A 12,415-nucleotide genomic window follows, 5' to 3' on the forward strand; every position below is an offset into this window, starting at 1 on the left:
GTCTAAAACAAACCACGTGAAATCAATAACTTTTGTCCTGTACATTGTCATTTGGACGAAGCTTTAGATCTCTTGCTATTTGAAATTCCAACTAGAAACTGAAATTTTTAAGAGTGTTGTTTCAGACACCAGGACAGTAATGCATTTCAATTTGTTTCCTGTGTCTATTACCCTCGTGTGCTTGTGAGTACCAGCTAAGTTTAGTAACTAATTAGACTGGAGTCACAATTCCATTAGAGGTCTGGATCAGTAATTCACCAAGCAGGAAACAAAACATCTCTTGTTGAAATAACTGTAGCTTTATTTGAGGGATTTTTTTAAAAAAAGAATTTAAAGAGGAAGAAGTCATCCAGTAGCTATACAAACCTCATTGTATGCTTCCATTTTAGAAGCCACAAAATAGGTCACGCTCAAATCAAGCAAAACCCCTGGCTGACATAAGTATTTTAAATCAGCTGAGCTTTGACACTGGAGTAACAGCTATCAAAAATCATCCTGAACATAATTAGTAGTTCCAATACTAATTTTTTTATTTATATTGAAATTGGACAGTTTCAATGCAAACACTACTTTCCATTGCTCTCAAAGCATACTAAGCAGCTGCAAAAACACTCCTTCAACTAAGAACAACTGAGTAAGGTCATTACCAAGGAAGGAGCAAGCAGTAACACAAAAGATTTGACGCCCCTGTAAAAACAGCAGCTTATTGGTATAGTACAAAGAATCTTCTAACACTGAGAAAGCACAAGGGCCTAGGGTTTCCTCAAAGAGATGTATATAAACCAGTGCTATTCTGCCATTGCATAGTAGGAGGTTACAGCTAGGGGTGAGGGCATAGACAAAAGTATCAATACCGTTCAAAAAGAGAAAACTTGAAGTATTAGCACCAAGAAGGAAACAGCTAGCTTGGAAAGACTACAATATTATAAAACCCTTTAACAAGTACATATGGATTAACCCACTGTAGGTCTTAGAAACTGTAAAAGCAAGCTGAGGTCAGCGTGGAATCTATGGCAGAGTTTGATCTGGTACTAAAATACTTACAATTCAACCAAACTCTACAAGTGGTAAGAGGAAAAGGTTTGAAAGTTCACCAATACGCAGAATCCCATATCTGTCTGACAAAATGCTCACAAATCCCAGAGTAAAACAATACACCTCTGCCTCAATGAAAGGGAAAGCCCTAGCTTTTCAGTCTTGTGTATTGCCCTAGGATGGTCAAGGAGAAACAGCTGAGGCAACAGGACACTGTTGTAGCACTGCTCTCCCTGCTTTTCAAGGCTCCCCAACTTGCTAGATAAAGAAATAGGAGCAATGGACAGAAATCAGTGCACCCAGCCCTTACCCCACTTCACAACAGACAAGGCAGAGCATGCTGACTTCCTTCCACACAAATGTGTACCTCCATGTATCTTCATCGACCTTTGCAAAAAAAGTAAAGGGGTCAATGTTCAGAGCCACTCCCGACTCAAACAGCTTTCACTGTATAATTGTTGTTTGTGCTGTGCTTGGTATTGGGATTCACTGGGGCTTAACAAGCTTGTAAGTACTGCTGAAAAAGAAGAGTTAAATAATAAGCCTGTACACAGATGCATTTTACCCAAGAGGGATACAATGGCCTTGTATATCAGACAGAACTAAAACTGCAGGTCACTTAGTATTCCCACAGTCTTCCCAAACCCTCCCTTCACCTTGTCTCATCCCCTTAGTCTTCAAACCTCTTTCAGTGTATATATTTGCTATATGCATAAGAGTTCAGCAACTCCTAGAGAAGGAGAAAGGGCTGGGGGGAAATGCAAGCTTGCCAGAGGAGCAAAAAATTCCACAGATCTTGTAAGTGTTTCTGTGTGAAGTCCTGGAGGCTTGTTAAGGGGCAAGGAATGGAGAACATATTTATGTAAAATCTTAACTCCAGCTTCGGAAGTACAACAAAAAGAAAGAAACAAAAATAGTCACCTTTGGGTGACTTTGGGACTTGCTTTCCTCAATCACATCTGAATATAAAGACTACTACAGTTGCCAAGTTTACATGCAATACTGGTCACCTTCTAACCACCCCCCACCTGCATTGGCCTCCTGTCCCCAAATAAAGACTCCCAAAAAACCAGTCTGAGGGTGGGGGGGGAGAGCAAGCACAAAATCACTAGACCTCTGCTGGCCTATATAACTACATGAACAAAGCATAGCAACAGGAAGAAATGTTGCATCTCTAACCTTCAAAGACTGTACTACTTCATATTCTGTAATGCTACCCTTCCTGCTTTATCATTCTCATCTTGCTCCTAGTACTACACACTTCCAAGGTTCCCTTACCCTTTCCCCTCCCTCCCCCAAGGACATATAGAGAACTATAAACATGACTATGAAGGCTATAACTACAAAAAGTAAAAGGTATTTATATTGAACTATAAGGAAACAGAATAATTTTTTTTATACCTTGAATAGAACATGTTGCTAATTAAAGCATTTGAATTATCTAAGAATACATGCCAGAAAAAATACTGTATTAAAAAAAGGATATTAAGCAAGCAAGCACTCCTGCAGCATGCAATGAGATGGTTGACTTGGGAGGCTAATGAATTAGTATAAACAATTTAAATCTAATTTAATTTAACAATGTAGAGCATTTGTGCATTGCAAAGCAACAGACAGTCATTTGTTTCTTCATTAAATCAAAGATAAAATTGCTGATTACCCTTCCATGAATTATTTTATTGAAGAGGATGGCAAACAAATTTTACATTTAGTTATAAAAGTTCATGGCTAATCCCCAAACAAGCAAATGTAACCAGTGAAGGATACCAGTGAACATAATATAGACCAGCTGTGGTTTAGGGTAACACCTTATTCAGCCAAAATAGATTCTCACATTTTAACAGTTACTGAACAAATGTTTATACAGAAAATTATTGTAGCATTTTAAGTTTACTTTTTATTTCCACAAAACATATCTAAATAGCACAATTTACTATTCACAATCTTTAAGTGTGTTAAAATTATATGTTGACAATGCCGAGCATTTGGTACTGCCAGAAGTACTAAAATTATTAAACTCCCTTCTATTTTACAGATAAATTTATGAACTTGCCTCAAAAGTGTTACCGGTAATATCAAATTCTGGTGGAACAAAGGCACCCTCTGGATCATCTTTGAAAGCAAAAGGAAAAGTGTCAGATTAGAAATTAGTCGTCTTGCTTGTTTAAAAAACAAACCAATGTGATGATACAAATTTAATGATACACTCATATCTGATACGAAAGAAACTATGTATATAGCAGTATTTTGGTTCACTCATATCTGATGTACAAAGAACTTGTTATCCATGTTTCCAGTACTAAGTAAAATAAAGTGCTATTTTCAAACTTTCTGCAAGAAGATACCATACTTTTCCTACTAAGAAACAAAACAGACAAAACACCCCCAAAGAAATACATTTACCATGCGTAACCACTTCTTGCCTTCAGATGTTTATGTTTGGACCAAGTTATCACCTAAGCTAGTGTGGCTCAGCTGTGGCTTGCAGGTTTGATTTGATTAATCAGACATTTCCATTCACTATTTTCCACTGCAGACCTGGGGGATAAGAGTTCAAGCAGCAAAAACAACCTGAACAGCTAATTGCCTTTTCATCTACAGGCCAGCTTAGAACCTTAACCTTTCTGCTTAGTTTAATTATGATAAAAGAGTTGAGGAAGCACATTCCCCACCCATGTGCTGTTTAGCAGAGAACTGAGTTACTGCAACAGCCACTTCTGAGTGAAGAGGTGGAAGGAAGAAAGGAACATCTTAAGAGAGACCAATGTTGCTGCTGCATCCAAGCATCCATGTAATATCACACTGTACTGATGTCACATGAACCCAGGAAAGAACACCAGAGGATTAAAAAAAGTGCCTGACTAAAAACCTACTCTTCACATACATATTCAACTCACCTAGTCTATTCTTCTGTGAAGCCAATGGATGACTGAGATCATTTACAAGCAAAAACTATAAATTGCCCTTCTCAACAGGGAGAAAAAAAAAAAAGTATGCTTACAGGTGTGGCGTACTCATCATAGCTTTAGCTCTAATAGAACTTCTGTGCCTGTATTTTACAAGTGTAAAATGTAAAGCTCTGTGAGGATACTAAACTCAGTTATATGGTAGAAAGGACTTTTTTTTTTTTTTACATATTCATATATTTCAGCTACCTGGCATGGCTAACTATCCAGATGCCAGTAACTGATTTACAGTTCCTTACAATGTTCCCAATTCTACTTTCCCACTGAAAAGGAGGGGTACACAACTAACTCTGCATTCCCCCCCACCATGTTTTTTCCTGATATTTGTGGGGGGCAGAAGGGGAAGGGAACTAATGGACAGAAGATGTTTTGTCGTGTGTCCCCCCCCCCACACACTCCTTTCATCTCCCCACTACCTTTTCCCTTTCTTTTGATAGAACACTTTAAAGCTGTACAAGCATATAATTTTTATCACTGGTAAAGCTCACTGTATTCTTTTAATATAATGTTTACAATGGAAATTTGTCTGATTTGAAGAGACAAGAAGATATCTGAGCCCTTGGCAGAACATCCTATTGAATGTTTGTCACTTTAGCATCACAGAACCTGCAGGAAGCAGAACTTGCTGCTAAAGCAGAGGTGACAGGCTGTTCATTTTATCTCACTGGCAAGCAAATCCAGAGGTTATAATTTTCTTCTGGAAGAATAAATCCATAGGCAACAACTATAGGGAAGCAAAAAGGACAACCTCCCCAAGTGCCTATCTAACAAACTATATTTTAACCAAATAGTAACAAGATCTGAGGTAAAGGGGAAGAAAAAGAGTCAAGGACACAGTGGAGTGTGTGTGTGGGAAACAGAATATATAGATAAGTTTTTGCATTCCTAGAAAAAAATGCAACCTTCTTTAAAAAGAACTAATGAAAAGTCTCTTTCTACATGACTTCAGGGAACAAAATCTTTGTACCTTTGCTTTGGATGTGAATTTGTTATCCCACATTTTAAGCACTTGAATATGGCAAATTCCTGGATCAATTGTTTGCCAGCTATTCAATTAGACTAAAACATTCAAGAAGAAATTGATTTTTTTTTTCTTTCCCAGCTTCAAGCAAAGATCTTAGTTGAGGGGTATTTTTCATCCACTAGATTTATTCTCTTCAACAAGTCTTTCATATACCCTTACGAATACAAAGCCAGCTTTTTTTTCTTGTTTTAATTTCAAGTTATGACAAGCTCCTTAAAATAAAGGAAATTGATTTCACATTACCCTATTAACATGGAACTAAAAGTTGACTCACATATATTTGAGGAATTTAAGCACAAAACAAATACCACAACAATTATGAAGATACATTTTCATCTTTAATTAATTACATTTTATGTTGTTGCAAGCTTATTTGAAATACTATCTTTAATTCTAAAGAAGGCAAAAAATATTCATTTGTTGCAAAGTTATCTTACCCCACTTTTTCTAAATACTGTGATCTAGATTTTGACTAAAAGAATAAACACTTGTTCTGACAAATTTTAAAATAAATTAGGTTAAAGAAAGTATAACGAAAATCTGAATAGTGTGTATATGGACTAGAATGGTGGTTCTAGTTACAAGCTAATATAATTTTAAAAGGACTATAGAATAAGAGCTGGGGGTATTTTTTGTTTTGTAATATCCCTCACAGGCTCAAGACAAAGACTCTTGAGATGGGTCATGTGAAAAGGGAACAGCAACAATAACATGCTTTTTTGTCTGTGCTGAAATCAGAAGTAATTTTTTAAGTTAAGCATCCCCCCATTCATCTGCTATGATACCTGAAGATCTTACATGCTACTACCTACTGTTTTTTAGCATTAAAATTAACTTCAGTCAGTCACCACACTTGCAGAGTCTAAAAATCACAACTTTTTAAAAAAATAATAATCCTTTATTCGAGAGAGAGAGTTTTCCTTTCTAACAGTGAATATGCACTAGAATTGCCCCATTCTCTATGGCCACAATCATCAAGACACTTTGAATGTCAGATTTCTCTAGAAATAGAATATATCCATGAAATGAGAAGAACTGGAAGAGACCAAGAACGTGGTTTACATAGGTAGAGACTTGTGCACACAGATACACAAATACATAACTTACAGTGTTTAAAATGGAGATAAATCACATTCCCCTGGATAAGTCTTAAAATAACTAGGAAGAATCTTCTAAGCAAACTCATAAAAGCCTTTGTTCATCAACCACAAAACCGAGCATGTAGTTTCATACAGACCTATACTCACCCATTCCTACAAGTTTTTGTTTTCTCTTTATTTTAATTACAAGTCTTAGGAATAGAATATAATGCTTTACTACAGTCTCTCACTATGAGTTTCCGTAGTTCTAAAACAAATGGCCTGGAAACACAAATACTTACCACTGAGCTGTTCCATGAAGCATACATTGCCATTGGTGTTAAAAGCCAAAGTATCAGGAGTGATGCAGAGTGTCTGGAAGATTGCAGAATGGGCAATGCTCTTCAGAGAATGGCAACACTCCAGGCAAATTGCCCAAATATCTTGCTCAGTAAGACAGCTATCCCGCAGTGACAAAATATCAGCAAGGGACACATTCTCCTGCCAAGATATGAATTCGTAAATTACCCTGAATTTCATGACACTACTTTGTGTATCATAGATTACATTTGACACAATTGGCTGCGAGTAACGTTTCCAGCAAGTTCTCAGACTTTCTAGGACACTGATTAACACCCCAAGAAACACCAAGTGCATGACTTCGCTCTTAACACAGAGAGTCTCTTAAGAAGCACAGTTAACCTGAACAAAGGTATCACAGTATGTTAACATCAAAAAAAGACTTACTATGGGAGCTATGTAAGTTACATAAACACTGCATCAAAGTTAGGGAAACAGACCATTTGGAGGTAAAAACAGAGAGACTAACTTAAAACATTTTGTTTAACCCATGTCTCCCTTAAGCTCTTCCAGGTGCCTTTGGATAAACTACTTAAAAATTCTCTTCACAACAGTTTCCCCTACCATCTGTGATCTGGGAAAAAGTACCCTCTAAATTAGCGTGTCTTAAGAATGATGCTGTTGTGAAGTTTAGTGATGTAGCCCATTTAATAAACACTCAAAAGCCAAACAAGCCATAGGAAAAGTGTTCTTACACTTTGACTTAAAACCAGACACTTTGGTTGTCCTAGGCCTCCCCATGATACCCAGAGCTCTTAGTGATCAAAACAGTTTATGGACTTTGTTTCTAAGTTACTGTCCTAAACTATAAGTCAACTTCCTTTGACCCTGTCATCACAGTAAGGCTATGAAGAATCCAGTTCCAAAAAATGTGGCTGTAATGTGGCTTTTCTGGTCAAGATGTTCAGAAACAGTGCTTTGTTCAAAGCAGCTAGCCTTTTTAAGTACATTTTTTTAGAATACAAAACTAATACTTTACCCGTAGCTACAGAAATAAAAAGTTTTCATGAACTTAAAGGCATGACAAGAACATACAAACAAAACATCAATTCCATCTGTAAGGAAAAATTGAAGTATCTACAGAAGTTACTTTGCATCAAAGCTATACCTCTATTAATTACACATATTTTCTCATTTATGTGTAGTAATTAAGACTAAACTTCTGAATGATACTAAATACCTTGAATTGAAGACATAGCTGCATATTAGAGTATAGAAAAAAGAAAGTATCTCATTGTCAGCAAAGCAGAGTGTGAGAGATCTTAAAGCTCAGAAAACTGTAGCGGTTTAAACTTTTAATCCACTGGAAAATACAGTTATAACTTTCTTTACATACCTCAGTACTGGAGAACATCAGTGATATTTGGATTACCATTTACAGAAGGGTTAACAGTTCGCTAACATGTTTTTCAGAGAATTAAGTATTGCACTCATAATATCCTTCAAACAAGGACCAATCTTTAGTCTAAAAATTTATTTTGCTTTTTTGGTCTAAAGTATAATAATAAATATAAGAAAAATCAGGTAGGAAATAAAGTGCACTCACTATTATTTGGGAAACAACTTATATTTTCAATATTCTAGTTTTCATCGGCCTAGAGATGGACTGATTTACTAATGGCAGCATTACTACAGTGCCTTCTAGCACTAATCATGGACCCTGGTCTTAGCGAGTTCAGTCCTACATAATAATGAACAGCAAAAGCCCTTACAGTTTAGGTACACGAGACAAAAAGATCTCATTTTCTCTGTGCTCTGCTCAGCACCATATGCTTAATGCTGCCATCAGGTTTTGAGGGTGCATGAGGAAGTTTTGCACATCTTTATGGGGAACTTCTTCCAAGCATGAAGGGCAGCACAGAGGTTCCTGTATCTGAAAACATAAACATATGACAGGGAGCTGGACCACAAACCATTAGGCTTTCAAGCTGACCAAACTGATAGGTAGGATGAAGATAGGCTTGGAAAGGAAAGAGTAACTGCTTATTCTATGGCCAACCAAAAAAAGGTTTTTTTTAAAAAAAAAGAAGAAGAGAAAGAAGTTCTATGACCAAAGCAATGAACCAGTAATTATTTTTATTTTTTAACTCTCCTAGGAACATCCAGCTAGGTGACATGATGGCATTTGCCAAAACTGCAAAAAAAGAATGTTTCACTAATCAAGATGCAAAATTACGAGTTTCATCTGTGCAAGAAAGGCTCAATTTAGAGATTGTGTGAAATAAATAAAAACTGCAACCTTTAGGACAGCCTCAATATCAAATTCTAGTCACAATCAGGACTTGATAGAATTTCTTTTGAGTCAACTTTGAGGTTGAGCTCTACAGCAGATATTAATTGTCAGCAGTGATACCTACAGTTTAAACCTACAAAAGCATCTTTATCTTGTGGTCATTTGGGGAGTAAATTAAAGATGATGATGACCTCATGTTAGACAAACTTATCTTCCTTGCAGGGGAAGGGAAAGTTAGGCAATACAGAAAAAAAGACAAAGGAAAAAGGAAAAAAGAAAAAAAGGCCTATGAATGTTCAGTAGCTTCCATCAGCAATGGATGGCTAGGTGAAGATAAAAAAAGCAAAACACCACCACCACCAGGCAGCAAGCCTTCTTTCTAATGCTCTTTCCAAAGCTCCAGGACAAAGTGATTTACTTCACAGAAACCATGTATTTCTCAAATGACCACACTATCTTGACCTTAGTTATGAGAGCTGCTATTGCAGCAAAGAAAGGCATTTGTAGAGAATGAAGCATTGAAAACACCAAGACATGCATTTGATTAGTTTGCATCCCTAAAGCAATATGAAAACAAAGTTTTCACTGTGGAGAAAAAAAATCCTTTTACAACTGTAAGACAGTAGTTTCTGGCAAGCTGAAGCTTCTGGCAAGCCACAACTTCAGTACTTTGGACCACTGAAAAGTTGGTTCACTCGAATTACAGGAAAACTCAAGTGTGTTATGTAACAGAGATGCTGATGCCTTTTCTCTCTTTTGTCTCATTATCAGTGAAAGACACTTGTAAAAGCAATTACTGTTTAATAATTATGGAAAGTGAACTGGCCAGACAACCATGCTTTAATTATTCACTTTAGTTCTCAATTTTCCCTTATATTTTCTTCATAAAGTATAAAACAATTCAGTAGCATATGTAATTAAGCAGAGGAAGACAGAGCAGGAAGAGAAAACAAATTAATTTGCCACACACAACTTCTTAAAAAAATTGAAATTAAATATTAAGGAGTGTGAGACAAAGAAAGGCATTTGAAATACACCCACACCCTCAATATTTCCTACTCTTCAGCTTGGGCAGCTTCTTGCTTCACATATTGGCTTTTGTAAACCACATATATCAGACACTAGCCTCATTCCTTATACTATGTACAGTGATGAGAAGCAGAGGCTCCACTAAATGACTAAGCAGCTGAGAGTTAGGTACATCAGCATTCACAGCTCTCTGGCACCTAAGCCTTTGTGCCAAGATAATTCACACAAACTTCAAAACAATCTATTCCAGAATCATGGAAAATGTGGGGAACACCATTCATTAAATTCATCTAATTTGAAGAAAACACTGGGTTGCCTGGGTAAGCTCACTGAGTACTCTTCAAAGCAGTCCTTTTTTATTAACTTCTGTAATCAGCAGGTGATAGGTCATGCCCATTCTCTCAACAAGAATATTGAAAATATTCATCTGCCTGGAATAACTAAATAGAAGGGACTGTTAGGAATCCACAATTAAAGTATATATTGAGCAGGTGAGAAAAATGGCCTTGGGTCTTCCTCACACAGAAGAATTGACCCTCAGCCTTCTCCCATCCTGAAGAAATAATCTAAATATTTAAGCTAATGTGTAAAAACGAGGCCACTACCACCTTCCTTCTTCCTCCTACATTTTGCATGGGCCAGCCTGAGAGGGCCTATTACACTGAACGCTACAGATGATGGGAGGAAGAGCCAAACTGCTGAGCCATGAGATAGCTTATGAAAGCTGGAAGGGACTTTTAATTATTTTCAAACACACTTTTAAATCCCGATTCAACTTGGGTTCTTGATGTAGCAAATGAGAAAGGTTGCAAGATCTGGTTTGGGGAACAAGTGGCTCACATACAGTTCACCAAACTTTTACTTAAAAAAAGAAAAAACCCCAAAACATTTTGCCCAAACGTTCACTAGGTGGTAAGCAACACACTTCACGTGGAAAGATACAAAGAAAGATGAGCAGGAGCAATGAAAAGCAAGTGCAAAACCAAGTACAAATAGAGACAAATGTGATAACAGAACTGGGTTTAGCTACAGGTTATTTGGCATAACAACTGAACAAACAGATTTAACAGCTTGGTTTTGTTTTTTTTTTTTTCCCCAGTGACAAGGCCGTTTTACAAAGGGCAGCAAGAAATGGCTGTACAAAAATCTGGCTGGTGGCTACTGGAAACACTTTTGCCCATATAAGAAATTTCCCTTTATCAGGTGCGATAAGGACACGTACTTCCCGACTGCAGCATTAACCCACGGCTACGACAGGAGTTATGAGACACCGCACACTCGAGGACCATGACTTTGCTGTTGTGTGGAAAAGGCGTGCACGGGGATAGACTAAGCCCAACTTGGCAGCTGGGATCACCGGGCAGGAGAAAGTGAGGAACCCGCGGTGAACACACGGAAAGCGAACGGTTATGCCGACACGGCCTGGCCGCTCCCGGCGAGGCGGGTGAGCCCCCGGGCTCCGGCCGTCTCCGGGGCCCGGCGCAGCCGGCGGGCTGCCCTTACAGCGTGGGCAGAAAGAGGCGCCGGGGAGGGGGGGCCCGTGGGCCGCCCCTAAGGCCGCCTCACCACAGGTGAGCGCAAGGGCGGCGGCGGCTCCGTCCCTGCACCTGCCTCACTCACCTCATCCTCCAGCAGCGTCGGCAGAGGCTCGAAGTCGTAGCAGTTCACCTCCTCGTCCTCATAAAACACGTCCTCTGCGGCACCAACGGCCTCCATTCCGCCCGGCGACGGAGCAGAGGCTTCACCTCCGCAGCCTCCCTACGCGCCCGAAGCACGGCCCTCGGCCTCCGCCGCGACTCATCCCCACACCCGCCTGCGGGCTGCCCCCGGCGGTGACCCCCACGGCGCCGGGCTCGCTCGCCCGCCCCGCTTTAACCCCTCCCCCTCCCGGCGGGGCCCGGCCGCGGGGCGCCCCCTGCCTCTCCCGGCAGCCCGCCGCCGCCCGCCTAAGCCCTCGGCTGGGGCAGCGCTGCCATGGCAACGCGGCCCGCCGCCGCCTCGCCCGCGCGGCGCGGCCTCACTGCGGCGGCTCCCGCCCTCCTGCGGCGGCGCCCGCGCCCGCCCCCGCCGCCCGCCTCGACCCCCGCCCCGCCGCGGCCCGGGGCGTCCCTGAGAGTCACCGGCCGCCGGTCGCGAATCCCGGCGCGTCCCCCGCGCCCCCTCCTCCCCGCTCACGGTGAACTGCCGGCAAGAAGGCGGTGGCGGGGCGGTGGCGGGGCGGTGGGCCCTGAGGGGCGCGCCCGCCGCAGTGCCAGCTGCGGCCGCCGGGGCCTCGCGGCAGCCGGGGCCCGTCCGCGGCTCGGCCTGCGCTCTCCGGGCGAACGGGGGCGGCGGAAGGGAGGGCTAGTGCCGGGAGAGAGGCCGGGGCGGCGGCGTTGCCGGCGCCCTAGGTGCTGACAGTCGGTATGGCCGGAGAGCTGCGCCCGCCGGCGATTTTCTCCCGTGAGGGGCACCTCGGGCCAGCTTAAACCCCCGCCCTGCCTGCCCGTGCGCCCCGGCCTCGTATTACCGCCATCGACTCTCCAAATCAGTGGATTTACTGGATAAGCCCAGCGTTTAAAATTAGGCAGGTGACCAAGTATTTGCATGGTCATGGCCATAACTCCTGCCGCAGTTCGAACCATAACAAGCACAAAAGAAAACAATCCAATATTATCAACTTTCTTTTCATTAGCCCTAGCCCATTTGT

The 12,415-nt window shown here is 40.9% G+C and overlaps 1 protein-coding gene across 1 annotated transcript in view; it reads right to left on the bottom strand.

Annotated features, from left to right (window-relative positions):
* Positions 1 to 11,460, bottom strand: part of KNDC1 (kinase non-catalytic C-lobe domain containing 1) — a 65,102-nt gene extending 53,642 nt beyond the window's left edge. The window contains exons 1-3 of the mRNA XM_072870290.1: positions 11,347 to 11,460; positions 6,407 to 6,605; positions 3,089 to 3,147 (exon numbers count right to left, since the gene is read on the bottom strand). Coding sequence (XP_072726391.1) covers positions 3,089 to 3,147; positions 6,407 to 6,605; positions 11,347 to 11,442 — 354 coding nt within the window. The 5' untranslated portion in view covers positions 11,443 to 11,460. The remainder of the gene's footprint in view (positions 1 to 3,088; positions 3,148 to 6,406; positions 6,606 to 11,346) is intronic.
* Positions 11,461 to 12,415: the final 955 nt, after the last annotated feature.

Source organism: Ciconia boyciana, chromosome 8, assembly GCF_034638445.1.
Source record: "Ciconia boyciana chromosome 8, ASM3463844v1, whole genome shotgun sequence".
Lineage (NCBI taxonomy): Eukaryota > Metazoa > Chordata > Aves > Ciconiiformes > Ciconiidae > Ciconia > Ciconia boyciana.